The sequence below is a fragment of the Poecile atricapillus genome, chromosome 21 (genome assembly GCF_030490865.1).
Source record: "Poecile atricapillus isolate bPoeAtr1 chromosome 21, bPoeAtr1.hap1, whole genome shotgun sequence".
NCBI lineage: Eukaryota > Metazoa > Chordata > Aves > Passeriformes > Paridae > Poecile > Poecile atricapillus.
In genome coordinates this window covers 4,169,073-4,196,657 of record NC_081269.1, presented here as the reverse complement: position 1 = coordinate 4,196,657, position 27,585 = coordinate 4,169,073, and the positions used below count along the sequence as shown (strand labels likewise).

Sequence of the window (27,585 nt, the reverse complement as noted above, 5' to 3'; positions counted from 1 at the left end):
AAAATGAGAGAAAATTTCAGTCCAAGGGAGGTACTTCTCAAACTCTCGTCTTGCATCCTTGTTCCACCCCCATATATACCCTAAAATCCAAGAGGACCGGTGCAACATTTTTGGCAAATGTTACTTTAGAGCTCCCTGAGTCATCCCATTCGTTCCAATTTGCTCATCTTTGGAATATTTTAGTCTATTAGCAGTCTCTGAGGTTATGTGCCAATTAAATAATTCCATTCATTATGCAGAAACAACATAGAACAGTTCATTATGCTCCAGCCAGCCTCTGGGCATGTGTACAGAACTGTATCAAAGAGCACCAGTTAACAAAAATAATATCAAAAGAGAAAATGCAGTTGCTACAGGGTGTTGATCATCAGCACCATCCCGCCCAGGAGACAGCTCCATCCCAGCCCTGGAAGATCCCCATATACCTTTTATACAATTTACGAGTCTTAATTACTGAGTGTTTGTAAAGAGCTTTGGAATGCTTGGATGAAAGACGGTGCAGAAACTCAGGCAATGATTATTAATGGCATCATTTTGGCACGGCTCAGGCAGCGAGGGCAGGACAGTTACACGGCAAGCGGTGGCACGGCATCGAGCCGGGGTGACACGGGGATGGCACCTCCGCCTCTGAGCCTCTCTTTCCTCACACACAAACCTGAATTTGTAATCACAGTCTACTAAGTGTTTGTAAAGCTTTTAGATCAGAGATCGTCTTCTCGGATATCGACCTGTGCGATGGTGTCACCTGTGTGACACGGTGACAAACGTCCTCGGCAGGTGAGGGAAGAGCAGATTTGTCTCGGGATGATGATGAAGAGGATTTTTGTGGCAGGATTCGGGACTCAGACGGAAGTGACTTATCGAACATTGATCCCCAGCGGCCGGCGGTGTCCCCCCGTCCCGAGCAGGGATTTCTGGCTGTGCAGGACACGGCGGTGCCATGGAATGAAGGAGCTGCCGCATTCCTGAGACAGCGGCGACACGGCCTGCAGGGCCCTGGGACCCGCACTGCAGAGCCCTCAGACCCCGGGGGGGAGCTCGGACAGGGGCCAGGAGTGTCCGGCTGTCCATTTGTCCATCTATCTGTCCGTCCCCTCTGCTGCGGCCCCCATGGCCGAAGGGGACATTTTGGGACACGTCCTGAGGACTCTCTGCGGGGCGCCTCGGCTCTCACGGCCCTGCCATGGCGCTCTCCCGCTGTCCCCTGCTTTCAGGACAGTGTCCGCTGCCGTCGGAGCTCTCTGTCCCTGCTGCTCACGGGACGCGCCCGAATTGCCGCACTGTCCCCAGGTCACCCGTGCCTTCAGGCACGATGGCGGCCGGCGCCTCAGGCCGCCCCTCGCCCTCATCAAAGATGGCCGCCCCAGTCCCCCTCCCCCCCGGTCCCCCGCGGACTCCTTGCCCTCACCCAACATGGCGGCCCCTCCCGGCCCCCATTGGCCGGCGGCCGCGGCGCCGGGGCGGCCATGTTGAGTGCGGCGCCATCCCGCCGTGCCGTGCGGGCGGCGCTGCCGGAAGCGGGCGCGGGGCGGTTGTTGACAACATGGCGGCCGCGGGCGCCGCCGCGGGAGGAAGAGGCGGAGGGAGCGGCGGCGGCGGCGGGCGGGCGCAGCAGCCTCATTCATAGGACCCGGCGCGCTGCCTTCCCTCCCTCCCGCCTTCCCCCGCCCCGGCGGCCGCCTCGCCCCCTCCCCGGCGCTATGTCCTTTTTCAGGCGGAAAGGTAGGGGGGCGGTGGGCGGGCGGCCGCCGGGCTCGTCCCCCGCGCGGATGCCGGGCCCCAGCCCTGCCCCTCCGGGCATCGCCACCGGGCCCCGCGAGGACACGCGGGCCCTGAGGAGCGGCCTCCCCGCCAATGACGGTCAGTGCCGGTGCCCGGGTCCTCCCGCGGGGTTGGGGGGCCGGGGCCGGGCGGGGCTCGGGGGGCTCGGCCGCTGCCGGGGCTCTCCCGTGAGCGGCCGCGGGGTGCGGCCCCCGGGCTGCCCGCGGCTCCCGGCGGCTGCGGACGGGGACCGGGGCGAGAGGGGGCTGTAGCACCTCCCACGCTTCGTGCAGGGCTTGAGCCTCCGAGCCCTTTACAGATGATATTTTTCACAACGCTGACGTATTCTGTAAAAAATAATGATGGGCCGAGAATGTACAGCAGCGGCTGAAAATCTCAGTGAAAAGAGGATCTCATCGCACTGAGCTCTCCATGCAAGCTGAAGGAGTCCGTGGCAGTTTATTCTGTAATAGATTTGTTAGGGAGCACAAGCTGGGAAATTCAGGGCTCGTGAAATATTTATAATACTCCAGCAGCACAAATGGGCGCAGTTTAAGTGTTCTCTTGGAGCACAGCGTTTTGAAGGCACTTTGTGCTCGTACTGCAGGCAGGGCCCTGCCCTCTCAACCCGCCCGGTTGTGGTTTGGGTGGATTTTGTTGGAAGTGGCACCTTTGAGAAAAGGCCCCTTGGGAAAGTTCTGTTTCCTCGTGATGCTGTAGCTCGAGCAATGCAACCACTGATTTTTCTGATGCAGCGCAGACCTAAAGACTTTCTGGGTTACTGAACGCAAAATGCACATCCTGGGAAGCCAGAACGTGGTACCTGGGGTGATGTTGATGCTTTTGGCTCACACATCCTCTGGATCTTGCTCAGCCAAAGCAGCAGCACTGAAAATGTCACTCTTTGGGAAGGTTAGTGCAGAAGCTGTGGGAGAAATGAATCTGAACTGTTCTTATTAGCAGATCTGAAGATTCTGGAAGCCACTGAGGTCTTTGCAAAGTGCTATGATCCCTTTTGAGGTGTTTATATATAAATGTTGGGCTGCAGAATAAAACTTTGATAGTGGTTATAAACTCTTCAAAATGAGCTCCTGCTGCTTCATTGAGAATTGTGGAGCTGAGGTTCCATCCTGATGTGGCATCACAGGGACAAGGTCAGCTTGGGTGGAAACTTTCTCAGGGAGAAAGCCATGAAAGGTCTGATTATCTGACAAGCGTAATTGAGGATCTGTGTTCCTTTGATTAAAGGATCTTTGGTCAGAGAGGCAAATCAGCACTAAAAGCCTGAGAGAGACGCTGTGAAGGGAGGAGAAAAGCAACCTTTCATCTGGGCTGTACATAAAACACCACTTTGTGTGATCTCTGTTTTTAGATTTGGCTTTTAGAGAAGATATGAACTGAAGCTGAGAGGAAAGCAGCACATTAAGGCTTAGGATAAAACACTGGCCAGGTGCAGTCCAAAATCCTACAAACACCAGTGTTCCTGGGGTGAGCTGTCGTTTAAGAGGGTATTGCAGTGGGTAAAAATTAAAATTAATTTTAAATTAAACCATAGCAAGGATCATAAAGCAGCTCACCTGTAGAAAAATCAAAACCAAGGGTGAAGTGGTTTTTTTTAGCTTGGGCCTTAAAATAAAGGTATGGCACAGTGAGGGTAGATAATGGGTTGAGAAATCAAAGTATAACAGGTGAGCTGGGCACTTGAGGGCAGGTTATGAATCTGCTGGCAGTGGAACAGCTCATCCCTGGGGATATCTTGGGAATAACGTGCTGTCCCACAGCCTGGCTGGCCTCAGCAGCTCCTCGTTTTTTGTGTGCTGTTGACACACCGTGAACGCTTTTTGAGTTTGTTCAGAGCATTTCAAGATGTGGATTAAAACTCCAGAACGTCACGTGCTGGTTTGGCACCCTTTGGAATGGGATTGGCCACTGGAAACCTCACCCTTAGTCCCTGTTCTGTGGTTTCACACAGGCACCACACAACATCCGCTTTTTGGGGGAAGTGAAAGTGAATTCATGTAGTGAAACTTCAGTCTCTAAAATTTGGGCTTGTCCTGGATCGGAGCTGATTTTGTCCCTTCCTGTTACTGATGTCACTTGGTTGTGCTCAGCTGCTAGGGACAGAAGCAGCCTGTGTGGAAAGGATTGGGACACGACCCTGGAGTTTGTATTTCCAGTAGTAAGTAGGTATTTAGGGAGGAACTGAGTAGCTTGGAAAGGAGGAACAGAGGTATTTAAACTGAAAATAGGCTTATGGAGGGTTCTTGTGTGAAACCCAGGAATTACTGCTGATAGCTAGGAACTGGTTTGATGAAATATTGGAGTGATTTGGGGAAGATGAGAGTTCGTAGAGGTTGCTTGGTTCCCTCAGTGCCTCACTGTTCCTCAGCAATTTCTCTCCTGTCCTCAGCTCCAGTTATGTAAAGGCTGGTTACTCTCCCTTGCTTGCAGCTGTATCGGGCTGCAGGTCAGTGTGGAGAGAATCCACCTCTTTTACTGGACACTTAAACCCCTCTGTCACAGAATGTGCTCACTGGCAGCTGAAATGTTCGAGCCTGAGCTGCCAGTTTGCAGCCCTGCAGCGTCTGTGCTCACAGGGGAGGCTGGCAGGCAGAGCTGCAGCCACCGGGCCAGGGCAATTATGTAACCAGAGAGCAGAGTTCTCCTTTAAAATATTTAACATCCTTAGGTCAGAATAGGAAGGCTTTGGGTGAGGGTTTTTTTTATGTGTTTTGTGATGTAAATGTGGGATTGTGCCGGGCTGTGCCTTGTGGTTACCTTAGGAAGGGCTCCACAGTCATGCTCAGGGATGACCTATTTGTAGTAATAATCCTTGCCTGGAGCAGCCTCCCTGGTAGATCACATTCTCCAATATCACCCCTGCATTTGTTTCTCTGCCATCCTGTTCACGTGCTGCTTGGGCTTCTTTATTTTTGTTTTGAACAGATCTCTTCCTTCACTTCCTTTAGGAGCTTCCTTTATAAAATAGTAATATGTAAAAAAGAAATAAATTCTCAAATTGCTTTTCCATCACAATTTTTTACAGTGTTATCTCCCCATCAGTTGCTCACCCGAGGTTTGATGATGATGATTAAGCAGGACTATCTGTGAGAGAATTAACTGTTTGCAGGGAGTTTCCAGAGCTTTTCTGTGGTATCCATCATATGCATGGAAGCAGCTCCATGGAGCCAGAGCCAGCCCACATCTCCTCAGTGTTGGGAGTTGTGCAGCTCTTTCTGTAACACAAGTGAGATGTTGTTTTTAGGTGATTTTTGGTTCACAGAGAGCACCTGCCAGTACTCTACACTTAAAACAAACCTTTCCCACTCTTCCCAGTTCATGCTGTTTATCAAAGTCACCCTGAATGTAGCTTTAATCTATGGACAGCAAATATCTTTCTCCATGGAAATTTAACAGACGGTATTTCATGAAACTTAATTAATGGATGATAACGTTTTGCTTTTGAAAAGTCTGCAGAAGAGCTTTGAAAGCCTCTGGCAGTTACAGATGTGCAATTTAAATGAGAAATAGGTTTTAACAAAATTAGGGTTTCCATTTGCCTCTGGTGCTTGCTGATGTTGGGAGTTCTATGTCCATTCTCAGATGAATGCCATTAGTGGCTCAAAATAGCATTAACATTTTCCTTTGTATTTTACAGTGAAAGGCAAAGAACAAGAAAAGACCACAGATGTGAAAGCAATTAAAAGTAAGATGAAACTTTTGTCTGTAAATTCAGATCTCTGCCATCATCCAGCATTTTTATCTTGCCCAACAGGATCATTTCCTTTCTCCTGAGCACAGATCTGACCTGTGCATCAAACCCAGAACTTCATTCTGTTTCTGGGTTCCTCCTTATCTTGCTGAATCTGTAGGTGCAGAGGGTTATTAAGTTGTGTCAGCTGTGAGCTTTAATTCAGAGTGATCAGGCAGTCTGGTCACCTTGCACATGGTGGTTGTTCCTTAACCACAAAAAATTGCTCCTGAAGTTTCTTGCTCAGGTGCAGTGTCCTTTGGAGTTTGGAAAGTGGAGCTTCACTGTCTGATTTGCAGAAGCTGCAGATTTAACTTTGATGGGGTTTGTGAAGCTGAAGATCCAAATCCTGAAAGAGCCATTCTGCTGCTGCTTTGTGTGGTGCAGAGGTCTTGCTGCTAAATCTCATATGAAAGGAGAAAAGATCTTGGTGGAAAAGATTTATAAACTGTAGAAAAACAAGTTTGCTTATTCTGTCAGATTTTCTTGCAGTATTGAAAAGAGGTGAGGTAAATGCCAGAATCTGATCTGTTACTTTTATACCCTCAGACAAAATCCTGAGTCTGTACTTGGTAATGTGTTATCTGCACGTCAAGAGAAAATGACAGGCTTTTTTCACCTTGGTAGTCTGTCTTTCAAATCAAATGCAGGAAACAGTGAGTTGCATCTTATTTCATAGCCACTCCTCACCTTTCAGTGCAACTACCAGTATGCTGACCCTGAAAATAAAAATAAACTTGAAAATTTATAGTATTGCACTTTGTGAGCTGCTGCAGCAGAGAGCACCTTTGCTTGGCCCATAGAGAGAGTAGAACATTTTTGTCCTCAAATGTCCATAATATAAAATTAAATTAAAATCTAACTGACAAAAGCCTGTAGCATTATGAGGAGTGTGGCTCTGGCTCTACACAAGTAAGCTCCACCAAATTTTCCCACTGCTGCCATCCCTTGGCCTTGGAAAAAAGGTATTTTTTCCGTTACTGCTGGTATGAAATATCCAGAGGCTTCGTAAGAAGCAGCAAGTGGTGTCTTCGTGTCCAATCCTGCAACTGCACAAACACTTGGCAGTAATTGAAATGTTTCCATTGCTTCTGAGGTATCTGTGGTGTGACATCTAAGTGTGAAATTGTCAACTGCTGTCATAAAATTGGGAATAAAAATAAAGTGATGCAGCATGGAAGTCATGAAGCCCAAGTTGCCTGACACCTTGACGGAACACATCCCTGGGAGGTGCTGAGATAATCAGCTCGTCTGATGTGCTTTATTTTTCAGTCAGAGGTGTAAGATATCCCTGCATGACATCCTCATCTAACACAGCTTCCTCAGAGCTTTGGAATCTGCTGTGAGCATGCTTGGGGTTTTTTTCAGCTTTGTCATCAATTAACAATTAGCAGAATTTTGTGTGAGGAAGTTCTTATTTATTTTTTTTTATTTTGGAGTTCCAGTAGCCACTCGTGTCCTAAAACAGCCAGAGGGGGTTAAGTGTATAACCTGGGTTTCATCAGAGGTATTTCCTTATTGTTTTCTTTTCTCTTGCAACCAAGCAGAAGCAACAAAAGTATTGTTGAGAAATAGCTCTTATTAAACCTCACAGATGGCTTTGTAGTTCAGGACTTTTTAACACATTTTAGCTTTCAAAAAGGCATGGAAATGGATTGGCAGGAGCACTGGAACTAAGCTAAATTCTTGGCAGAGTATAAAGTTGTTGCAGTAGTGGTTATCAAGGAAGCAGGAAGACACAGGAATATTTCATATATAAACTTAGACGTGGCATCTCTTGATTTGCTGCTCAATAAGGAAAACAGAGGTGGGTGGGAGTGAGTTTATTCTTGCAATTACTAAACTTGTGGTCTTTAATCAGCCCCTTGACCAAAGATGACACACAGTGGTTCAGTGAGGTTTTAATGAAACTGACTTTTGCAAACTCTCTGGTGTATTTTGGGGTACTTAACATCGGGCAATGCTTAGAAGAGTCTTGGGGTCCTTGTGCTTTAACAATTCCTGTCTTGATTCCAGCTCCAATCCCAGTACATTCCCCTCAGAGAAGCACTAGGAATCATGCCTTGCTGGAGGCTGCAGGACCAAGCCATGTGGCCATCAATGCCATCTCTGCCAACATGGACTCCTTCTCCAGCAGCCGCACAGCTGCCCTCAAGAAGCAGCCAAGTCACATGGAAGCTGCTCACTTTGGAGACTTGGGTAAGGCTATGATAATATCTTTTCTTTTTATTCTGTGTATTCCTGGTGCACTCACCATCCCTTTGTTTTCAGGTAAACAAATAGGTAATAAAAGTGTGGCTGCTGTTACAGTAGTATCTGTGTTACTCTCAGAGGGTTTTGAAGGGAGCAGACAATTCCTTTACTTTGTCATTATGTTGGAATTGCCTCTTCACAGTTGCATTACAGGACACATTTGTACCTGACCCTCACATCTGTGGTACGTGATGGGCTCATTCCCTTTCATTTCATGTTTTCCTTTAGGCAGATCATGTCTGAACTACCAGGCTCAAGAGACCAAATCAAGCCTTTCCAAGACTCTTGAACAAGTCCTGCAGGACAGTGTAGCCCTCCCTTACTTCATCCAGTTCATGGAGCTGCGCAGGATGGAGCACTTGGTGAAATTCTGGTTAGAGGCCGAGAGCTTCCACTCTACCACCTGGTCTCGCATCCGCGCGCACAGCCTGAACACAGTGAAGCAGAGCTCCCTGGCAGAGCCAGTATCCCCCTCCAAACAGCAGGAATTGGCCTCCTCTCCTCCTGCTGGGTGGCTGGAGGAGAGGCTGGAGGGCTCTGGCACAGCCCAGCTGCTCCGGCCTGAGCCCGACAGAACTGCCAGCTGCCAGAACGACGTGGGGCTGCTGGGGCAGGAGAGCCACAGCACCAGTGCTCTGGCTCTGAGGAAACCAGAGACAGGGACTCACTCTCTTCCAGCTGATCAGCAAGGATCTTCCAAGCTTTCAGTATCAAATAGAAACAGCCCCTCCTCTGCACTAAAGGACTTGTCAGGAAAACTCATGAAAAGTAAGTGCTGTGTGTTCCCTTTGGTTGAAAAGGTGGGAAATGGGGAATATTTTTGTGCAGGGAGCTGCCTCAGTTCTCAGGTTCTTAGCAAGCATGATGCGATGTTGCAAGGAAGAAAGTTTTATGTATCGCTGATGTTAACTTGCTGCTGGTCAGTTTGAGCTGTGTATTGTTTGACTTGTTTAAAAATAAAAAAGCTGCTGAAGAGACTTCAAAATCATTGTGTACTCAATGAGCATAGGTTGCTTCTGTTCTTCCATGTGTAATCATAAGAAATTAAGTGAACATTGCTATTTCCAGTTCTTCCCTCACCCATCTCATCCCACCTTAAAAGAATTGTAGAAAGTTTGGATGGTGGGGCTGAGAATTGATAATTAACCTGCCATGGACGGTAAATATCCTGTATTACATAAAAAGACATAAGTAGTGGTTGCAAGAGACTTGTGGAGATTTATATGTGGAATGTACTGCTTTTGTTCTTGGATTTATTTGATAGAGTTCCTCCCCTTGTAACTGATTTGTTGTCATTTGGACTCCACCTCTTCAGAGGCTGCTGGAAGTAAGAATGAAATTAAAATATTTCCTTTTGGTAGTGAGCTACATGCACAGTAACATGTTTCTCTACTTTGCATCTACTCAGTCCTCCCTCATTTGTGCAAGTCTGCAGGCAAAAAGGAAACACTTCTTTCTTCATATTGGTTCCTTTTGTTTGCCCAACTGTTTCCTCATGTTGCATCCCTTTCTCTTGCTGTTTGTCTTTCTCATGTAGTTATTTATCATGTGCCTCCACAATACATAACCTCAGCCCCAAAGTCACTTAAACAAGGAAAATGATATTTTAGTCATCAAAGCAGTGCTGCTTTCTGATGTCTAAAAAGAATTTGAAAACATAGGGTCCTTATTGAGAAATCAGAAAAGAATTTGAGTGTAATTTTTTTCTCTCTTCCAGAGCAGAGTCACAAATCTCAAAAGATGATGTGTAAAGAACACAATTTGTTTGAGGCATCTCATTTTAAGATGCTTTTTTCCCTACTAATTCCTATATAATGCAAATTATTTTTCTGTGATGAGAGCTAAAAACTGGGAATTTACTTGCCTGAAAGGTGTTGCTTCTGGGACTGTGGTGTGCAGCTGAGGAAGTGGGTTCTGCCTTGTGTGGTGGTAGGGAAAATGTGGAGGTATGTTGTTTTATTCCATCTTGGTCCATGCTGGGTTTGTTGTGACCTTGCTGGAGATCATGCAGTCCCTGCAGCTGGTCAGGAGCAGAATATGAATATCCTGCAATGGAAACATCACTGAGAATTAGACACCTACTTTTCTGAAAAGAAAACATTTGTTTCTCATTGATACCAAGGAATTCCAAGTTTGATTCTGTATTTCTTCCCTGCAGGTATAGAACGGGATGCAGTTAGTACTTTTACCAAATATATTTCTCCAGATGCTGCTAAACCAATCCCTATTACAGAAGCAATGAGAAATGACATAGTTGGTAAGAATGAATAACTGCTTCCTGATTTCAGAACTGCTCTGTCCCAATAAAAATGTGTCTCTAATTTGTCACACACTTGTATTTGTCTTTACTTTTATGAATTTTAAAAGCAGCTGTAAAAAGATAGGAGATTACAAGTATCACTGGATCTGACCTTCAGCAGTGCTGTGAATATCCTCATAAAAACTTTCAGAGATTTTGTTTAAATCTCGGAAAGAATTCTTGGTCGTTATGTAGGGGATCCAGATATGAGTCTCAATCAAATACTTTTGCCATATTATTATTTGGCCAGCTTTGGAAGCTCTTTGCTCGGTCAGAACCAGCTGATTCTGGTGGATTTGAACTGCAATTTTTCATTAACTAGTCCTTGCTCGTGTCTTTCAGCTCCATCAGCCAAATCCATGTGAAAATTAACCTGGTCTTTCTTTGCAGCAAAGATCTGTGGGGAGGATGGCCAAGTGGATCCAAACTGCTTTGTTACTGCACAGTCCATAGTGTTCAGTGCAATGGAACAAGAGTAAGTTGATACAGTGGTTTGGGTTCTTGTGTCTCTTGTCCTAAAGGTTCTGTTAAAAATGTTTATGGAGACATAACCATATCAGCAATTTTCTGTTGTCTTCTGTATTTGAAATTGCTCAGATCCCCTCCTCCAAATCCATTCTTACTGAACTTGGCTGTTCACACTGTTGTGTTCTTTATCTCTTGTGCCATTTACAAACCTGCCCTGTTTCTTGTTTTACTTTTATCCAACCAAAAGTATCAGAGTTCTGGGCAAGACCTAATTGGTTCTGAGGGTGCCTTGGGTGCTGCTGGCCCTGATAGCTGATTGTCCCTGTCTTTGTGCAGGCACTTTAGTGAGTTTTTGCGAAGTCACCATTTCTGTAAATACCAGATCGAGGTGCTGACCAGTGGGACTGTGTATCTGGCTGACATTCTGTTCTGTGAGTCAGCCCTGTTCTACTTCTCTGAGGTGAGTGTCAACATTTGGGTTTGCTTTTAGATCCCTTTCCAGCAGATGACAAAAAAATCTGTTCATTCCTTGATGGCTTTAGGTGGGATATTGGGAAGGAATTTTTCCCTGTGAGGGTGGGGAGGCCCTGGCACAGGGTGCCCAGAGCAGCTGTGGCTGCCCCTGGATCCCTGGAAGTGTCCGAGGCCAGGTTGGATGGGGCTTGGAGCAACCTTGGATATAGTGGAAGGTGTCCCTGCCCATGGCAGGGTGTGGGACTGGATCATTTTTAAGGTCCCATTCCACCCAAACAATTCTGTAATTCTATGATCCTAAGTATAATAAAAACCCAAGGTGTATTTTTACTGAGAGAAAATGCACTGGACTTTTTCCTGTCCCTGTGTAGAACTAATTCAAATGTTCAGATTTATCCATTGTGTTGTGGAATGAATATTTTTAATTTCCTCTCCAGTTAGTGAGTGCTTCTCAGAGTCTCTTTGCTTTGTAGAAGCTTTGACATTGTCTTCTTGATCTTCACATTGTAGTGACTGTAAAAGCTTCAAGTGTTATTACAGATGACAAATCATAACCAGTGCTATGTGGAGAGGGCACCTTTAGTGATGTGATAGGTTAAATAAAAGATTTCAGTTTCAAGCTTCTGCACCTTTAAGGAATCAGCTCTTGACATACTTGTCCTGATAGCCTGATAAGCTGATGTAGTTTGAAACTGCAGCTTGGGAAGCTGAGACAATGTGCTGAGCTCAGTGTAAGCTAAATGTAGCATGAAAATGGTGTTTCCTGTCCTAGGACAGACATAGTTTTTTGGAAACTTAAGTGTGAAAATAAGTACAGAAAAAAAAATGTCAGAAGTTCTCTCTTTTTTTCTTCTTTTTTTTTTTTTTTCCTTCCAAGCAAGCAAAATCTGTCAGAAATAGAAATTCAAAATATTGTGTCTTGGTGACAATTTTGCATCACTAACATATGGCCTATGTTTCTTGTTCTAAATGGGAAGAAGGAAGTTAAAAAACTATTAAAAGTTTCTTGCTAAAACTTCTTTAATCTCTTCTTTTTCTGATTTCCCTTCCAGTACATGGAGAAGGAAGATGCAGTTAATGTATTGCAGTTCTGGTTGGCAGCAGATAATTTCCAGTCTCAGCTTGCTGCCAAAAAAGGCCAGTACGATGGGCAAGAAGCACAGAATGATGCCATGATTTTGTATGACAAGTGAGAGAGTTCAACAATCTTTTGTTTCTTTATTTGTGGTTTTGTGTTGTGCAAAAGGAACTTCTCTGCACTGTTGTGCTCCTCTGCTGAGGTGCATTTTGTCAAGGTGGCTTTTGATGTGTTTGCACACATGAACTTTTCAAATTTTTTGATATACATGGGGAGAAATCCTTACAAGGATTCCATTCTTAAACATAATTCAGGATTTTCAGGACTTGATTGCTTGAGTTTGTTTGGTAGGGAAATATCAAAGGTGATTGGTTGATGTGTAAAAATGGAAGGGGTTTAAGCCTAATAGCACTGCAGAAAAACCTTGATGTTCAGGTACTGTTAAAAGTAGGCTGTAGAAACTGTTCTCACATGCAATAAAAGCCAACTAGTGCTTGTTCTTAGTATTGTGAAGTATTTCCTTTTTTTAAGGAAGCAATCAGATCCTTTTTAATATCAGACTGTCAGGAGATGAACTTTGTTCCTGTGCTTTGTGCTTCACTTTAGCAATAAGACAGCTGGGAGACAGACAGCACAACTGCTTCCAGGATATGTTTGTTCTTAAGCTTAAGTGTGAGCTTAACCTCACTGAGTTATTAGCCAAGGAGGAAATAATGATTAGAGAGGAAGCAAATGCTTCACTCAGAGTTTCATCAGTTATTCCTCCAAACTTTAACTCCATTTGTAAGGATGTGAGCAGTAGAGGCAATGCTGCTTTGGAGTTCTGGGTGTTTCCTGCTCCATTCCTGTGATCCTACATTCCTGTCTTCCATTCTCTGTTTTTGATCTGTGTTTCAGGGCAGGGCTCTCAGAACCATTTCTGGGGGGATTGGGGAGGGATGTCTCACCTGTAGTCGGTGGGGACCAGGTGTGTGCAGGTTTTTGCAGTGTCTGGGGGACAGGTGGGCACTGAGCACCTTCAGAGGTTTGCAAATCCTGTTTTTGTTGTTTCTGTGCCCTGCCCCAGGTACTTCTCCCTGCAGGCCACACATCCTCTGGGGTTTGATGACTCTGTGAGGCTGGAGATTGAATCCAACATCTGCAGGGAGGGGGGGCCTCTCCCCAGCTGCTTCACCACTCCCTTAAGGCAGGCGTGGACAACCATGGAGACGGTGAGATCCTTCTTCAGAGTGGGGTTCACACTTAGTGAAGGTGATGTGGAGATTCCTGATTTGTCCTGTTCCTTTACTGACTTCCTGTTTAGCTGGATAATAGAACAGCTTCAGGAAAATCTGCCAGACTCTTTTCCCCAGCCCGATTTGAAGATACCACCCACTGGCTGCTGTTAATGCTCTGTGAAATGTTTGTCTTGGGTGATTATTGCAGTTTAATGGAAGTAACAGAATTTCCTCCCATGTGAATTGCTATCAACAGCTTATTTTATATCTTTAGAAAATTTTCCTTCCTCTTTGTAGGAGTTGTTTGCAAGTCTAATAGAAGTGCTGTGGTTAATAATGTAACTCTGGGATACCCAGATACCAGAAATGGATGATTTGATTCAGAAGCTGCAGAGAATTGTGAACAGTGAAACAGAATAATTGTAAAGCCAGTTGGGCTGTCAAGCTTAACTTTCTAGAAGGGAAAAAGAACCCTGAACTTCAGTTCCAGTTACTGGGGTATTTGATTAATAGGCAGTTGGGTTTGTTTGTTTTACAGTAGGATTAAGTTTTAAAACAAGGCAGTTGCTAATCCACAGTAATTCCATGCATGGATGCTTTCACTTGTGTTCCATCTACACAAGGACTGAGATGTTTGTGTGCTCTTTCTCTAACTATGCAGACCAGCCTTGATTAAAGATGACTTTGTGTCTCTCAGGTTTTCCTACCTGGTTTCTTGTCCAGCAACCTTTACTACAAATACTTGAATGACCTCATCCATTCAGTACGAGGAGATGAATTCCCAGGAGGGAACATTGCACTGAGTATTCATGGCCCTGGCAGCTCTCCTGACAGTGATTCCATAGGGAGCATGGATGGCTCTGCCTCCCAGGTACCAATTTGGGTTTTCTGTGTCAATATCCAAGCTTTTACCCTGTAAGGAAACACCATTCCACTTTCATTTAAAACCTGTGTTGTGTTAGGATGTGTTTAATCTACCTGCAGCTCAGTTCGTCAGAAGTGTCTCTGATATTTGTTGTACCCAAAGCCTTGTGCTGCTGTTACTTCTTTACATCAGTGGATGTCTTTATTAAGCTACTGCTATTACTGAAGACTTTCTCATGATGCCAAAATATCTAAGAATGCTTGTTATTAGAAATAATATTATTTTGTCAATACCATTGTTAGAGCTTCAGGTGAAAATTGACACTTGTGAATATGCCATCAAATTTAAATATAAACATATGAGCTTTGTGTGCTCAGTTCTTCTAAAGTGCCAAATCTTCTGTCCTGAAATGAGTAAACTCATTTCCAGGGCTGAAGGCATCAATCTGGTTGAACACAGAACAGGACAGCTTGGAAACTGCAAGCCCAGCTGAGAGCAGAAGAGTCAAGCGAGAGCTGCTTTTATTGAACTCTGTAGGGCTACCCTGAGCTTCAAATCCAGTACCCACATCATTGTTAGTCATGTCCTGGCTTTCCAGCCACTTGGAAGCTGTATTACCTGCTTGTACTATTTTTAAAACTCCTAATTTGCAGGGAGGGAATATTCCTTCCCTAGCTGTGAAGTGGGAAATAAAATCTATGTTCTTGAAGCCTCCTGCTGCTTGATCCTCTGAGCAGGAGGAACTGCTGGTAATTGGCTGGGCAATTTAGGAAATGAGGTGCTGCTTTCTGTGGTGTGCATTCCTGCTTGTCTGAATAGGAGAATCTCTGGGTCTCTGCATATTTTTGCATAAAGAGCAGCAGGAAAGGAGCTGCCATCGGTGTTTCTGTTCCGTGCTGAGGCGATAATGGATCGCTGTGTGTTGTGCCCTCCCTGCTGTTGCTCTGATGTTTCCTTGGCTTTTTTTTTCATCATTTTATATAAATACTCCAGGCCAGAAGATAAATGTTTGTTCTCTGTGCATGGGGGAGGCATCTATGTTTGGGAATTGCTTACCAAGAGCAGGAGAGGGATGCTCCAGACTCACACCAAATGATTTTCAAGCACGCACTAATCTGTGGAGCTGATAATGATCAGAGAGCAGCGTGTGCTGACCTGGGCTTTGTGTCTTGGGCTCTGTCCACAGAACTTTATCATCCTCTGCTAAAAACAATGTCCTATGAGTTGGGAATTCAAGGCTGCGTAGACACACTAATTCTTTTATACTCTTGCTTAGAGAAAGTTTTGTTAAGAGGCTGGTAGTTGTCTGCATTGGGCACTAATACTTAGAATTTTTATTTGTAGTCCAATGTCAAAAAGGCTAATGTTAAAATCCTGAAAAATTTTGATGAAGCAATAATTGTAGATGCTGCAAGTCTGGATCCAGAGTCTTTGTATCAACGAACATATGCAGGGTAAGGTTCATTTCAGTGTACTGTTTCCTTTCTGGTTACATGTTTCACCTCTGTTTCATTTTTGCTGTGTCCTCCTGCATGGAGAGTAGCCCTAAATGCAAGATCTTAGTCCATCTCTTAATATTTGACACTAAATTTATTTCAATAGTGTGATTTAACATCCAATGAATGTTTCTTTGACCAAAATGGCAGCCAGGAAAATATTTCTAATTGGTTTTTCTCTTCCTCTTAGTTATTGTTCCTATTTGATTCCAAAATATAGCCAAGTATATAGCCAAATACAGCTTTCCATAATGCCAGGATTCTTTTGATCACCCACATGGTTCTTCTCTCCTCTCCTCAGGAAGATGACGTTTGGAAGAGTCAGTGACCTGGGGCAATTCATCAGAGAATCTGAACCAGAGCCTGATGTCAAAAAATCAAAAGGTTTGCTTTGCTCTTTCTTTCCATTTCTGTAAACATCTGTTCTCTTCCCTGCTGGAATTAAGATAGACAAAGTGTTTGACTCTTTCCAGATCTGTTTTAAGCCAAATAGAGATGCTGTGGGGGATTGGCCTATACTGAGGAAAAACCCATCTCTGGCCCAGTTTCCTTTCCAAATTCTGCTTTTCTGGTCCAGCTGGACTCTGTGGAGCACGAGCAGCCTGTGGGAGTTGGAGCTCGATGGAACCTGGCAGGGATGGAAGCGTCAGCAGCTGAGCTGGTGATCAAAGCTTTGGTCTTGAGATGAAAAAGAACTGCAGCTCTCCACACGCTTCCCACCCAGGCTGGAACCTGCTGCTGGTGCTGCTTTTCAGCTCTGGGAAAGGCTCGGTGTCCACATGGCTCCAGGCAGTCCCTTCTTTCCTGCCACTCCTCCATGTCCTGAATGCCAGCAGAGCAAACCCTTCAGAAGGATGACAGGAATCAGCCTTGTACCTCACTTTGCTGACATACCTTGCTTGCTGTTTTTATCTCAACCAGGGTCCATGTTTTCACAAGCAATGAAGAAATGGGTTCAAGGAAATACAGATGAGGTGTGTCCCCTTTCATGTTTTTCTTGTAACTTTACACTTCAGAGAAATAAAGTATTGATATTCTTAATCCTGGCTGTTATCTCTGAGTATCTTTTTGCTGCACCAAGAACAGGGAGACTCTGTGTGCTAAATATAATTTGATTGCATGTATGTGTGAAACTAGTTTGCTCTTCTCCAGTATTTGCTGGTTGAACTAATTAAGTGTGTGCTTGCAGTCAGGTTTTTCTTACTGTGGTTTTATATACCTGCAAGTTGGAGTGTAAGAAGTGCTGTTTGATTTTTTTTATGGTGAAGTGACCACTTCACATGGATTCCAGGCTGCATTTTTCCCCCTCTGAGGGGCTTGGACAAATCCCCAAGAGATAATTCTAAAATCTCCACTAACTCTCTTGGACACTACATCAAGCCTTAAGTACAATAATTGAAGTTAACACTACTTGGAAGCAAGGTGCATTTCCATTGAGAGAGGATATGTTTATACAGGTTATGGAGTTGTGAAGTTTACCTTGATTCCAAGGCTGTGCTGAGAGCACTGTGTTTTTCTTTTAAGAACCTGAAGCTATCTATGTTTTTGGCTGTGTTTTTCAGGCTCAAGAAGAGATGGCTTGGAGGATAGCGAAGATGATTGTCAACGACGTCATGCAGCAGGCGCAGTGTGAGCAGCCTTTGGAGAAGGTCACCAAGGTAGGGGGGTGGACAGGCTCCTGTCTTCATCTGGCTCCAGCCAGGCTGTGGGAGGAGCAGAGCTCTCACTTGCCTTCCTCCTGTGGCTGAAACCCACGCTGGTAAATTTTCAAACCAGCAGAGCATTAGAGGAAAAAACAAAGGTTGGAAGTGTTTCAGCCTACGTGTGATGTAGGAATTTCTTAACAGATGCCTGTGGTGGTTCTCCTGTGCAAGCATTAAACTTAGTTTGAGTCTACAAACTACCTAATTAGTTAAAAGGGTGATCTGTGCTGCAGGATGAAGTGTAATTCCTTACTTGAGCTCACACTTGCTATGTCCTCTTAGTCAGTAGTGGTATTTCTGCTTGAAGTGTCAGTAAAACTCAACAGCTGTGAATTTGTCTCACTGGGTGCTCTCATTTATGCAGTTCTGTCTCCAGACTTCAAAAACACACAGTAACCCTGTCCATAGGTTTGGTTAGTGGCTGTGTTGTTATACAGCCCAGGTGCTCTCTGTCTAAAAACACCCGTTCTGAGGTAGCAGTTGGATTTTGTGAAATATTGGTGACAGCAAGTTACCAAATTAATGTCTGGTACTTCTGACTTTCGGGCATGTGAGTTTCTAAAAATTAACTTGAATTATGTTCAGTTCTTGAAGGTAAACATGTACCCAAAGCCCAGTTATTTGATCCAAATGGTGGATCCATAGATTCATTGTGTGAGTGTTTTCTTTCTAATAGAGCAGTAACATTTAAGTGACTTGTATAACGATTTCACTTAATAGCTTGTCTGCAAATGATACAACTCCAGTCTGCCTGCATGAAAAGGTCACTCAGCACAGTATTTAGAAATCTCGAATGGCTGCAGATGCTCTGGATTCAATTAAGCAAGTAATCAAAAGGTTGAGTGTATTTGGATTAGGTTTTGCGGTTTTTTCTTCCCCAAACTCAAACAAACCTAGCTTCAATGTTTTTAAACACAAAACATCTTTCTATTGAGCAATTATCTTGCATGTTTTAGGGTAAAATGAACTATTTTTCCCTTTTCCAGCTATGATTTTAGAAACTCCAGGACAGAAAATCTGGTTTTCCACTTTGAGAATGAGTGAACTTTCTCTATTGGTGGATTCTTTAACACAGCCAATAAAAACAAAGCACTGTTACTCCAACCACTGGAATCTCCCTCATTTCTAAGGAAGAATGAAAAAGAAGCAATCCTGGACCTCCACTGCAGAGAGTGAAGAAACACTTTTCCCTGGAGCATGTGGCATTCACAGTAATGATGGTTCTGAGATGAAGATGCAGTTTACAAGAAACTGTGATCAACTTCACAAATACTTGACCTGTCTCCAAAAAAGACTTTTAAGCAAAATATCTGGAATGGGACACAGAGGCCACAACAAAGGGGAAGGTTGTGGTGTAGTTTCTAGTTCTACTGCTTGTAGTTTTTAAACACAGAATTGGAAGGGCTGTGAGGCGAATCCATTGGCAGTGAATGACCTGAAAGTTCTAAGTTTCATTTTCCATTACTTGAAATAGATGAGTATTCACCTGTAAGATAAATGTATTTTACTTCATAACTGCATTAACTTTAAAGGCAGTGTAGAAGGGTCAGGAACTCCTCCTTGTTGAGCTCCTACACCTGCACACACACACCCACACCCACACCTCCCCTGCTTCTACCACAGAGCAGATCCAAGGCTGGTCCTGCAGCCCCTCTACTCTCACCTTCCGAGCAGGTTGGACCCTGCAGACTGCTCCACTTCCTGTCCTCACCATCCCATGAGCAATGAAAAAAAGAATTGCTGCCATTCTCCATCGCTTGTTGTCCTCCACCCAGCGTAGTATCTAATTCCAGATGTTTGGTTTACAAAGAAAAACGATTTTTAACGCCCTCTGGCCTTCTTCCTGACACTGTCAACACTTACCATGTTACACAGCACCTCTCTTTTTTTTCCCCAGCAAATTGATTTTGCAGGGTACCAGAAGTACTCAGTGTCTCACCATTATGTTACTGCTGCATTTTTAGTATATGACACTTTTATTTGGGGTCTTTTTTTCTTTTTTTACTCGAATGAATGCTTTTTTCCTCAAACTCGTGCAAAGAAATCACTATGTGAAGAACTCAAATCATTTCCAATGTTCAGAATATCTTGATTGACTAGAAAGTGTCATTCTGTTGCAATATTTGATTGTATAGAGACACACTGTATTGTTATGAAAAAGCAAAAAGGCTGTGTATAGGTTTTTGGTACTATGTACCACCTCTTATTTCTCTCATACCCAAGCATTCATGTACTTAAAACATACTATATTTAATTGTGTTTTGATTTAAAATATATAAGTATTAAAATTTGTGTTGATTTTTCTGTTTTCATGGGGTTTGAAGTTACATGGGATGTTTTTTATGTGAGTTTTAGGGGTAATTTTGCCCACATTTCTTAATGGATTATGTTAATGGCGGTGTGGTAAATTAGAGTAATTCTTATTTAAAAATAAGGTGTTCAATCACAGGACTTGGCAGAAGTTGGGCTGGAAAAGGTTTAAAGGGGCAGGGGTTGGTCCTGAAGTATTGAACCACACTAAACTCGTGCACCCCTGCCAGTTTCCCCCATGGGCAGGATCCCGACTAATCCTGGGCGTTTGGGGATTACAAATCCCAGATTTGGGTATGCACATTGCTCAGGGCTGCGTTTCCTTAACCCTTGGGCCGGACTGAATGTGAGAGGCTCGGTCTATCTTGAGTGGTTTTGGCATCAAATCCCTGAGGTTTTAGAACCGCGGTGAGCTCCGTGCGCGTGGGGCCCTCGGGAGTTGTCCCTGCGGGGCCTCGAACCCGCGGCCCTGGAGCGAGCGCGGCGCTCCCCGCCGGCCGCCAGGGGGCAGCAGCGCCGCGCTCGGGCGCTCCCGCCGCTTCCGGCCCACGTGGGGCGCGCGCGCACATGGCCGCGGTGAGCGGGATCGGGACCGGGATTGGGATCGGGACCGGGACCGGGACCGGGAGCACCTGGAAGCTGCTGCGGCGCTCCGGGGTCTTCTCGCCCTCTCCTGGGGCTCCCCCGTGCAGCTCCTGCTCAGTGCGGGGGTTTCTCCTTCCCACGGGTCCTACGCGGGGTCCCCTCTGAAGAGGTTCCTTTTCCCCGGGCGGGTGTCGCTGCCGGGCTGGGCGGCTGTGCCCGCTGCCCGGTGGGACTCTCGGTGCTGAACCCGCTATCCCGCAGAACATGTCGCCGGACGAGGAGGATGTGCAGCGGCTCCTGATCCAGTTCCGCGATGAGGCAGGGGAGTGCCTGGGCTCCCCCTTCGACGTCCCGGTCACCATCACTCCGGACAAGCTGCAGCTGGTCTGCAACGCCCTCCTACAGAAGGTGAGACCCCTCCCGAGCTCCCCGGCACCCCCAGCCCGACCCGGCTCCGCCCCTCGCTACCTCACCTGCCCTGTCTCCCGCAGGACGAGCCGGTGCCTCTGGCCTTCTTCGTCCACGATGCCGAGATCGTGGCGTCACTGGAGAAGACCCTGGCAGGGCAGAGCGTGGAGACAGAGAAGGTCCTGGACATCATCTACCAGCCGCAGGCGGTGTTCAGGGTGCGGGCGGTGACACGCTGCACAAGCTCCCTGGAGGGACACACCGAGGCCGTCATCTCCGTGGCTTTCAGCCCTACGGGAAAGTACGAGGGTCTGGCTGCAGGCGGGCGTCAGGGTGCCCTTGTCTTGTCATGGGGACACTGTACTGAGTTGTTCCTCCTCTCCCAGGTACCTGGCAAGCGGCTCTGGAGACACCACTGTCCGCTTCTGGGACCTCAGCACGGAAACGCCGCAGTTCACGGCCAAAGGTGGGTGCTGGGATGTGCCAGGAGGGCAACTTGTGACCCCCTCCCTCATGGACCCCCTGTCTACCTTGGGGGACAAGCAGAGCCCGATGCTGTTTGAGCTGTGCAGGCTGGGACTGCAGCTTGGGGAGGAAATAGCTCTCTGGTAAAGTGGAAACAGAGGGGCTGGCCAGGAGGAGCACAGAGTGGCTTCATGCTGGGACACCAGGGACAGTCACAGCTCACTACTCACAGCCACTCATGCTCTCTCTGCCAGGTCACCGGCACTGGGTGCTCAGCATTGCTTGGTCACCTGATGGGAAGAAACTGGCCTCGGGCTGCAAGAACAGCCAGGTACGCGTGGGCTCCCTCAGCATGGGGCTGGGGGGAGTTAGGGGTGAAAGGCTTGTTTCTTCAGGGGTGTGAGGGGTGTATCCCATTTTTGGAGCACAACTCCCATTCTCCAGAGGAGCTTTGTGGATGTGTCATGGTATTGCGAGAAACATCTCTGTGCCAGCTCTGACATTGTCACCCAGGGGAGCTCTTGCTGCTGAGTCCTGCTATCTCGTGGCAGATGCTTTTCCCTCCATACTGGAAAGAGTCTAGGCTTTGGATGTTGTCATTGGCAGGTGCCTCCATCACAAGGGAGGTGTCTGGAGTGAGGACAGGTCAGGGCTGCTGTTAGCATGTCCTAGCTGTGCTGCAGCAGCCTGGTCACAGTGTTCCCACACAGACACAGCCAAATTCCATCTTGCAGGATCATGAAGGGAGTTCAGCCCCCGCTGTGGGGCAAAATAGTGTTTGAAGTGCAGAAATGCCTGGGAAAGCAGGAGCATGTGGTTAAACAGGAGCTGAGTGCTGAGGGGCAGTTGCTCTCTCTGACCTCTGAATGGTCTGGGAATAATGATGGGACTCACAGAGCTGCCAAGGTTGTGATGCCAATCCCAAGGAAATGTCCTGGCCCAGGGTGGTTCAGCCATGGTTTGGTGCTGGTCTGCCTCTAATTGAACCCAGAGAGCTGCTTGTCCTCCTTTTCCTTATTTCTCCCAGGTTCTTAAGTAGGAGATGACTAATGCCTTGGCTCTTAAGATGAACGTTTATGTAGAGAGAGAAATCAACAAGAGAAAACCAGCATGTGTCCCACCCACAGCATCCGATAATCGGCAGCGTTTAGCATGCTGTGGCTTTCATTGTGCTCTGGAAACACTCACTGAGTTTCTGACATGGGGTGGCTTTTGGGGGGCCTGTATCCTTTATGAGTTGAGTCAGATAACTTTGTAGCAGCAGCGTTGTAGGCAGACAGGAGGACAATCCTGTCTCGTTCTTTTGGGTGTCAGCTGATTGCTGCAGGGATTTGGAAAGGCATCCAGCCCCCATCCCCTGCTGCTGCTGTGTGTGCAAACACGATCCCAAGGACACCTCTGCTTTCTAAATGGAGCTCCAACGTCTCTGGGATTCACATGATGTCTGTGGCCTGACGCAACCCTTGTGCTTCCTCTCTTGGACAGATCTTTCTCTGGGACCCAGCCACTGGCAGCCAGATCGGCCGGGTGCTCTCTGGCCACTCCAAATGGATCACATGTCTGTGCTGGGAACCGCTCCACATGTAAGTGAAGAGGCCAGCTCAGCCCTCCTATGGAAAAGAGCAGCCTGACCCAAAGGGCATTGCTCCTGTTTGCATTTCTCCTGTTACAGGAAAAAGCCTGTGTAGAACAGCTCCCAAGGTGAGCTGGGAAGAATGTGTGCAGTCGGGAGCCAGGAGTCCCAGCTGCTGCTCACAGTCCCCATGAGTTGCTGGGGAATCACTGCCAGGCTGTGTCTCTTTTCCCCTGGGAAAACTTTTCCTGCCTGTGGAAAACACTGCTTTTGTGGTGCTGGACAAACACTGATGTGCTGCTCCAGCAATGCTGAGGTGGGAGCAGGGAGGCCTGGTGGTGTCCAAGGGGAGAGCACTCCTTTCTGCTCCCCTGATCCTGCTGGCCTCTGTCATCTCTTTTGTTTATCATGAGGGATGATTAACTGTACAATCCCCTTATCCCTTCGATCAGCTAAACCTCCCTCTGGAAGAGGTGGGTGGAGTGGGACAGTTGTAGCCATTAATCCAAGATGTTAGAGAAATAAATAAAAAAGAAAAAGGGCCCCTTCAGAGCAGAACCCTGCAAATTGAATTTGCCAGTAGGAAGCTCCAGCTATTTGCAGACAATTAACTGGATTAGCAAAAAAATTATTGTAAGGAGGATGAGGAAATGGAGAGACATGACCCTGCCAGGGCTGCAGCCAGTTCCAGTGCAATGGGAGGGGCTATGCTCTTCCTCACTGCTGGTGCCACCATTCTGAGTGGTAAAGATGTTCAAAGGACAGAGGGTTGTGGCCAGCTGCTTCTAGATGTGTTCAGTTTTCCCCCTGAGCCACAATGCATATGGATAGACATTGCTCCTTTCAGCCCTGTCAACACAGCAGCACTCTGTCCACAGGCTGGAGATGAAGCATGGCAGAGGCAGGGGAACATCCAACACATTCCCAGTGCTGGGGATCTGTTCTCCCTGTGTATAGCTGATCCCCTGCCCAAGGCTCTCTCCAGCCTGTGCCCAGGGAAGGTGGCAGTTTGTGGTGACCTCATTAGTCAGTGGGTTAAAGCTGTGCAAACAAGGTCATTGCCAAGGCCTCAGATGCCAGGTTTACCCTGGATTGATTTCTCCAATGTGCAGCCCAGGAGTTGGTTTGGAGGAAGCATTTATCTGCCTCTCCCCTGCCTTGTGAGACCTTGTTCTCTGTAGATCAGTGCTCTGCACCTGTCTGGCCTCTCTCTGATATGAAGCCAAAGGAAAGTTGCATTTTGTTGCCTGCTGGACCTTTGAATCCTCTGGGGCTGGTGGGGAAGGAGCTCAGGCAAGCTGCACAAATGGATTTGATCTCTTTGCCCAGAAACCCGGAGTGCCGTTACCTGGCCAGTGCCTCCAAGGACAGCAGCATCCGCATCTGGGACACGCTGATGGGCAGGTGTGACAAAATCCTCACAAGCCACACGCAGTCAGTGACCTGTGTGAAGTGGGGGGGCGATGGCTTGATCTACTCCTCCTCCCAGGACAGGACCATCAAAGTCTGGAGGAGCCAGGATGTAAGTGAGGAACTGCCCTTGGGCTGCTGGCAAAGGGGGCTGGGCACACTGTGTGGTAGCTTTGTTTGCTCTTCCTGGCACAGCTTGTACCCTGAAAAATAGAGCTGCTGTATCTTCTTGACCTGTCAGACCTGTTGCTTGGCACCATTTGCAAGGGCTAGCTGCTGTGTGATGGTTTCATCCTTAAGAGCATTAAATGGGGCTAAAAGCTGGAAACTTCCCTGGAGCATCACCCTGAGGTGATGGGTGTTGTGCAAGGGAAGCTGATTCCTGAAGCTCAGCAGTGTTGTGTCTTCCCTGCTTAGCCTGCCTGCAGCTGGGGCAAGCAGGTTTGGAAAGTCTGGGGTTGCTCCCTGCAGCCCGGTGGGTCTGGTGGGTGCTGTGCAGCTTGGCTGTGTCCTGCCTGTCCTGTCACTGTCTGAGGGTGGCTTTGTCCCCAGGGGGTCCTGTGCCGCACCCTGCAGGGCCATGCTCACTGGGTGAACACCATGGCCCTGAGCACCGACTATGTTCTCCGCACTGGAGCCTTCGAGCCAGCCGAGGCCACCATCAACCCCCAGGATGTCAGAGGTTCCTGTGAGTACAGCACACGCCTTGGAGGCTGGGGGAGGACTGGTCATGCTGGAAGTCAAGATTTTTCTTGCCCATGCCAGGGTGGAGCAGTCTGGGGAATGGGGAGGTCACTCTGTTTTTCCAGGCTTTGCTCCCAAATTGCCTTTGGCAAATGGAGCAGTCACAAATGTTCCTGCTCAGAGCCAGGACTGAATTGGCATGACAAGGTTACAAAGTTTCTTTTCATCTAAGGATTGCCAATCTATTTCACACTCCTTTTCCCTTTTTCAGTGTCAGAAATCAAAGACAGGGCACTGCAGAGGTACAACCAAGTCCGGGTAAGTCCCTTTTGTCCCTGCTGTCACTTCTTACACTGTCACTGGTGAAAGCAGTGGACACCCCAACACTGGTGTGCTTCCACAAGCTCTCCACACCTGGGCTCTTTCATCCCTTTTTCAGGGCCAGGAACCAGAAAGGCTCGTCTCGGGGTCAGATGATTTCACCCTGTTTCTTTGGAGACCAGCAGAAGACAAGAAGCCACTGGAGAGAATGACAGGCCACCAGGCATTGATTAACCAAGTCCTGTTCTCACCAGACACCCGGATAATAGCCAGTGCTTCCTTTGACAAGTCCATAAAGCTCTGGGATGGTAGGACAGGAAAGTGAGTTGGTTTGTTCTGTTAGAGGCGGTGCTGCTTTGGAGTCTGTGTGTAATGCTCAGGGCACACAGGGCTGGGTCCCAGTTCACTGCCAGCAGCTCACTGGTTTGTTCAGCATCTCTGTAGCCTCAACTCATACAAAGTCACTCTGCTGCCTCTGCCTTTTTCTGCCCTCGAGAAGTCTCTTGTTTGGCTTTTCTTGTGTCGGGATGTCTGTGCTTGGCTCTGTGTGTGCAGTCCCACTGTGACTCAGCCACAGCACTGCCTGGCACCTGTGTGCACACCCTGTTGCTGCAGGGTCAGTTCTCCAGGGCAGGCACAGCTGTGGTGGGATGGGATGTTCCACTCCACTGATCTCTTGAAGACGTGTGTGTTGGGAACTGGAGACTGACCCAGTTTAAACAGTTCTTGTGCCAGAGAACAGCTTGTTCTGGATGATGCAAATTCTTGTAGTTACAAGTAGTGCTGTTGGTATTTGGATGCTCCTGTAATCCAGCTTTTAACTTTCAGCTGCAGTACTGGTGAGCTCTTGGAGGCAGCAGTACTCCCTTAATGCTCATGAGCTTGACTTTCATGTCAGTGTTTTTAAAGGTCCTAAATCTGGGCTGCTCAGCTGGGGAGGGAAGGACACACCTGTGCAGTGAGGCTGAAGTGTTGCCTGCTGGCCAAAGGTTTCTTGGCAGAGGGGGTGAGGTGAAGAGGCATCCTCTAGAAGGTTCTGAGCCCACTTGGGAGGGTTTTTGGATGGACTCTGTCTAGCAATGAACTGCCTGGAGTGTGCCGGGCATCCTGTGACTGTGCTGGTGGAGAAGAAGCATGAAGGCAAGGGCAAGTTTGGAACAAAGCCTGCTGCTCTAACAGCCTGTCCTTGTCCCCAGGTACCTGACATCACTGAGGGGCCACGTGTCAGCCGTGTACCAGATTGCCTGGTCAGCCGACAGCCGATTGCTGGTGAGCGGCAGCAGCGACAGCACCCTCAAGGTCTGGGATGCCAAGACAAAGAAACTGGCCATCGATCTGCCTGGCCATGCGGATGAGGTGAGCTGCCTGGTGGAGCTGAGATGTTTGGGAGGCAGGAGGGACCCCTCCTCCCAGCAGAGGTGACTCATTTCCACCACACCAGGTGTATGCAGCAGATTGGAGCCCGGACGGACAGAGGGTAGCGAGCGGAGGGAAGGACAAGTGCCTGCGGATGTGAGTAACCTGTTTGTCCATGAGGGTGTTGCAGCTACTCCAGGTGTCCCTCAGAGCCACAGTGCCCTTGCAGAGACCTGTGTAGTTAGGGCATGATCTTGCAGAGAGCACAGCACCAGGTCAAATTCCAGCTTGGAGACCTGACCTCTCTCAGGGCAGGAACTGTTGCTGGGAGATAACTAGAAAAGCAGAGCCCCTCCAGCCAAGCAGTCAGGATGAAATTTGACTCAGATATTTTGATTCCTGGAGAGGGGAAGAAACAGTTACACCAGCTGGTCGGGTCTTACTTTCTGACCTTCTTCCTTCTCCCAGTTATGCAGACAAATTCCTGGGAGCTGGTTGCCATTTGACTGACCCCAGGTCCCCTTGGTGCTGCTCTTGTCTGGTGCCTTCTGGGCTCTGTGGCAGAGCTGGTGGCCCACCACAGGGACACAGCAGCTCTTTCCTTTTCCAGATGGCGTCGATAGGAGCAGTGACATGGAGCCGCTGGTCCTGCCCTCAGCACAGTCCTGGGAGATCTCCAAGGTGATGGATGAAGAGATTGACCCAAACACAGCTCTGTGTTCCCGTTGGCAACTCTCCCTCGTGGGCTCTTTCCTTATATTTATTTAAGGAAATTTTAATTTTAGTTCTTATTAAGAGCTGTGCATTGCAGGATGATTTCCTCTGAACATCACAGGAGGGATATCTCATCTGCCTGCATCTCAACTGGCTTTTTATTGGAATTTTAGCCTCACAGTAGCCATGGTCCTGAAAGGGGCAAGCAAAGGGTGGAGACTGCTCGTGCCCTTTCTTGCTCTGTGAAGAATCCTGTGGAGAAGAGGGTTTTAGTGGGAACAGAGAGGGTTGTCCTTGTGTGGCCTTGAGAGAGAGAAAAACGGTAAAATTCAGCACATTACACTGCAGAATTGTGCTTGGCTGCATGTCTGGGACAAAGATCTGCTGGGAATGA

The 27,585-nt window shown here is 47.3% G+C and overlaps 3 protein-coding genes and 1 long non-coding RNA gene across 7 annotated transcripts in view; 3 read left to right on the top strand and 1 right to left on the bottom strand.

Annotated features, from left to right (window-relative positions):
* The first annotated feature begins 1,507 nt into the window (after nt 1–1,507).
* AKAP10 (A-kinase anchoring protein 10) lies at nt 1,508–19,656 on the top strand. Of its 4 annotated transcripts, XM_058854415.1 has the most exons (15): nt 1,508–1,860; nt 5,420–5,467; nt 7,529–7,711; nt 7,994–8,533; nt 9,924–10,022; nt 10,455–10,539; nt 10,869–10,992; nt 12,059–12,195; nt 13,151–13,295; nt 13,999–14,172; nt 15,511–15,620; nt 15,964–16,046; nt 16,584–16,636; nt 17,225–17,320; nt 18,352–19,656. In XM_058854415.1, exons 1-15 carry the CDS (start codon nt 1,701–1,703, stop codon nt 18,355–18,357), a joined length of 2,043 nt encoding a protein of 680 aa, XP_058710398.1. In that variant the 5' UTR covers nt 1,508–1,700; the 3' UTR covers nt 18,358–19,656. The 4 variants fall into 4 exon arrangements, with proteins under 4 accessions (XP_058710398.1, XP_058710396.1, XP_058710397.1 ...); XM_058854413.1 differs by lacking the exon at nt 18,352–19,656 and having other exon boundaries at nt 17,225–17,558; XM_058854414.1 differs by lacking the exons at nt 5,420–5,467; nt 18,352–19,656 and having other exon boundaries at nt 17,225–17,558.
* Nucleotides 8,540–21,171, bottom strand: LOC131587008 (uncharacterized). Its single transcript, XR_009279286.1, has 3 exons — nt 21,059–21,171; nt 20,734–20,916; nt 8,540–9,811 (listed from the first exon to the last, which is right to left on the bottom strand). It is a non-coding gene; the product is annotated as an uncharacterized LOC131587008 (long non-coding RNA).
* On the top strand, nt 19,769–27,585 carry NLE1 (notchless homolog 1). The gene is made up of 13 exons (XM_058854418.1): nt 19,769–20,251; nt 20,522–20,668; nt 20,752–20,969; nt 21,055–21,134; nt 21,388–21,464; nt 22,619–22,716; nt 24,036–24,228; nt 24,669–24,804; nt 25,072–25,118; nt 25,240–25,442; nt 26,318–26,477; nt 26,563–26,633; nt 27,088–27,585. The coding sequence occupies exons 1-13, from the start codon at nt 20,243–20,245 to the stop codon at nt 27,098–27,100; spliced, it is 1,452 nt and encodes a 483-aa protein (XP_058710401.1). The 5' UTR covers nt 19,769–20,242; the 3' UTR covers nt 27,101–27,585.
* ULK2 (unc-51 like autophagy activating kinase 2) overlaps nt 26,573–27,585 on the top strand; it is a 43,174-nt gene continuing 42,161 nt past the window's right edge. The window contains exons 1-2 of the mRNA XM_058854412.1: nt 26,573–26,633; nt 27,088–27,158. Coding sequence (XP_058710395.1) covers nt 27,111–27,158 — 48 coding nt within the window. The 5' untranslated portion in view covers nt 26,573–26,633; nt 27,088–27,110. The remainder of the gene's footprint in view (nt 26,634–27,087; nt 27,159–27,585) is intronic.

Coding starts and splice junctions, on each gene's coding strand:
- AKAP10 (XM_058854413.1), top strand. CDS start 1,701: ATGTCCTTTTTCAGGCGGAAAGGTAGGGGGGCGGTGGGCGGGCGGCCG. Junction 10,993..12,058: donor CCCTGTTCTACTTCTCTGAG/GTGAGTGTCAAC, acceptor TTTCCCTTCCAG/TACATGGAGAAGGAAGATGC. Junction 12,196..13,150: donor GCCATGATTTTGTATGACAA/GTGAGAGAGTTC, acceptor GCCCTGCCCCAG/GTACTTCTCCCTGCAGGCCA.
- NLE1 (XM_058854418.1), top strand. Junction 21,135..21,387: donor GCCGCAGTTCACGGCCAAAG/GTGGGTGCTGGG, acceptor TCTCTCTGCCAG/GTCACCGGCACTGGGTGCTC. Junction 25,443..26,317: donor TGGGATGGTAGGACAGGAAA/GTGAGTTGGTTT, acceptor CCTTGTCCCCAG/GTACCTGACATCACTGAGGG.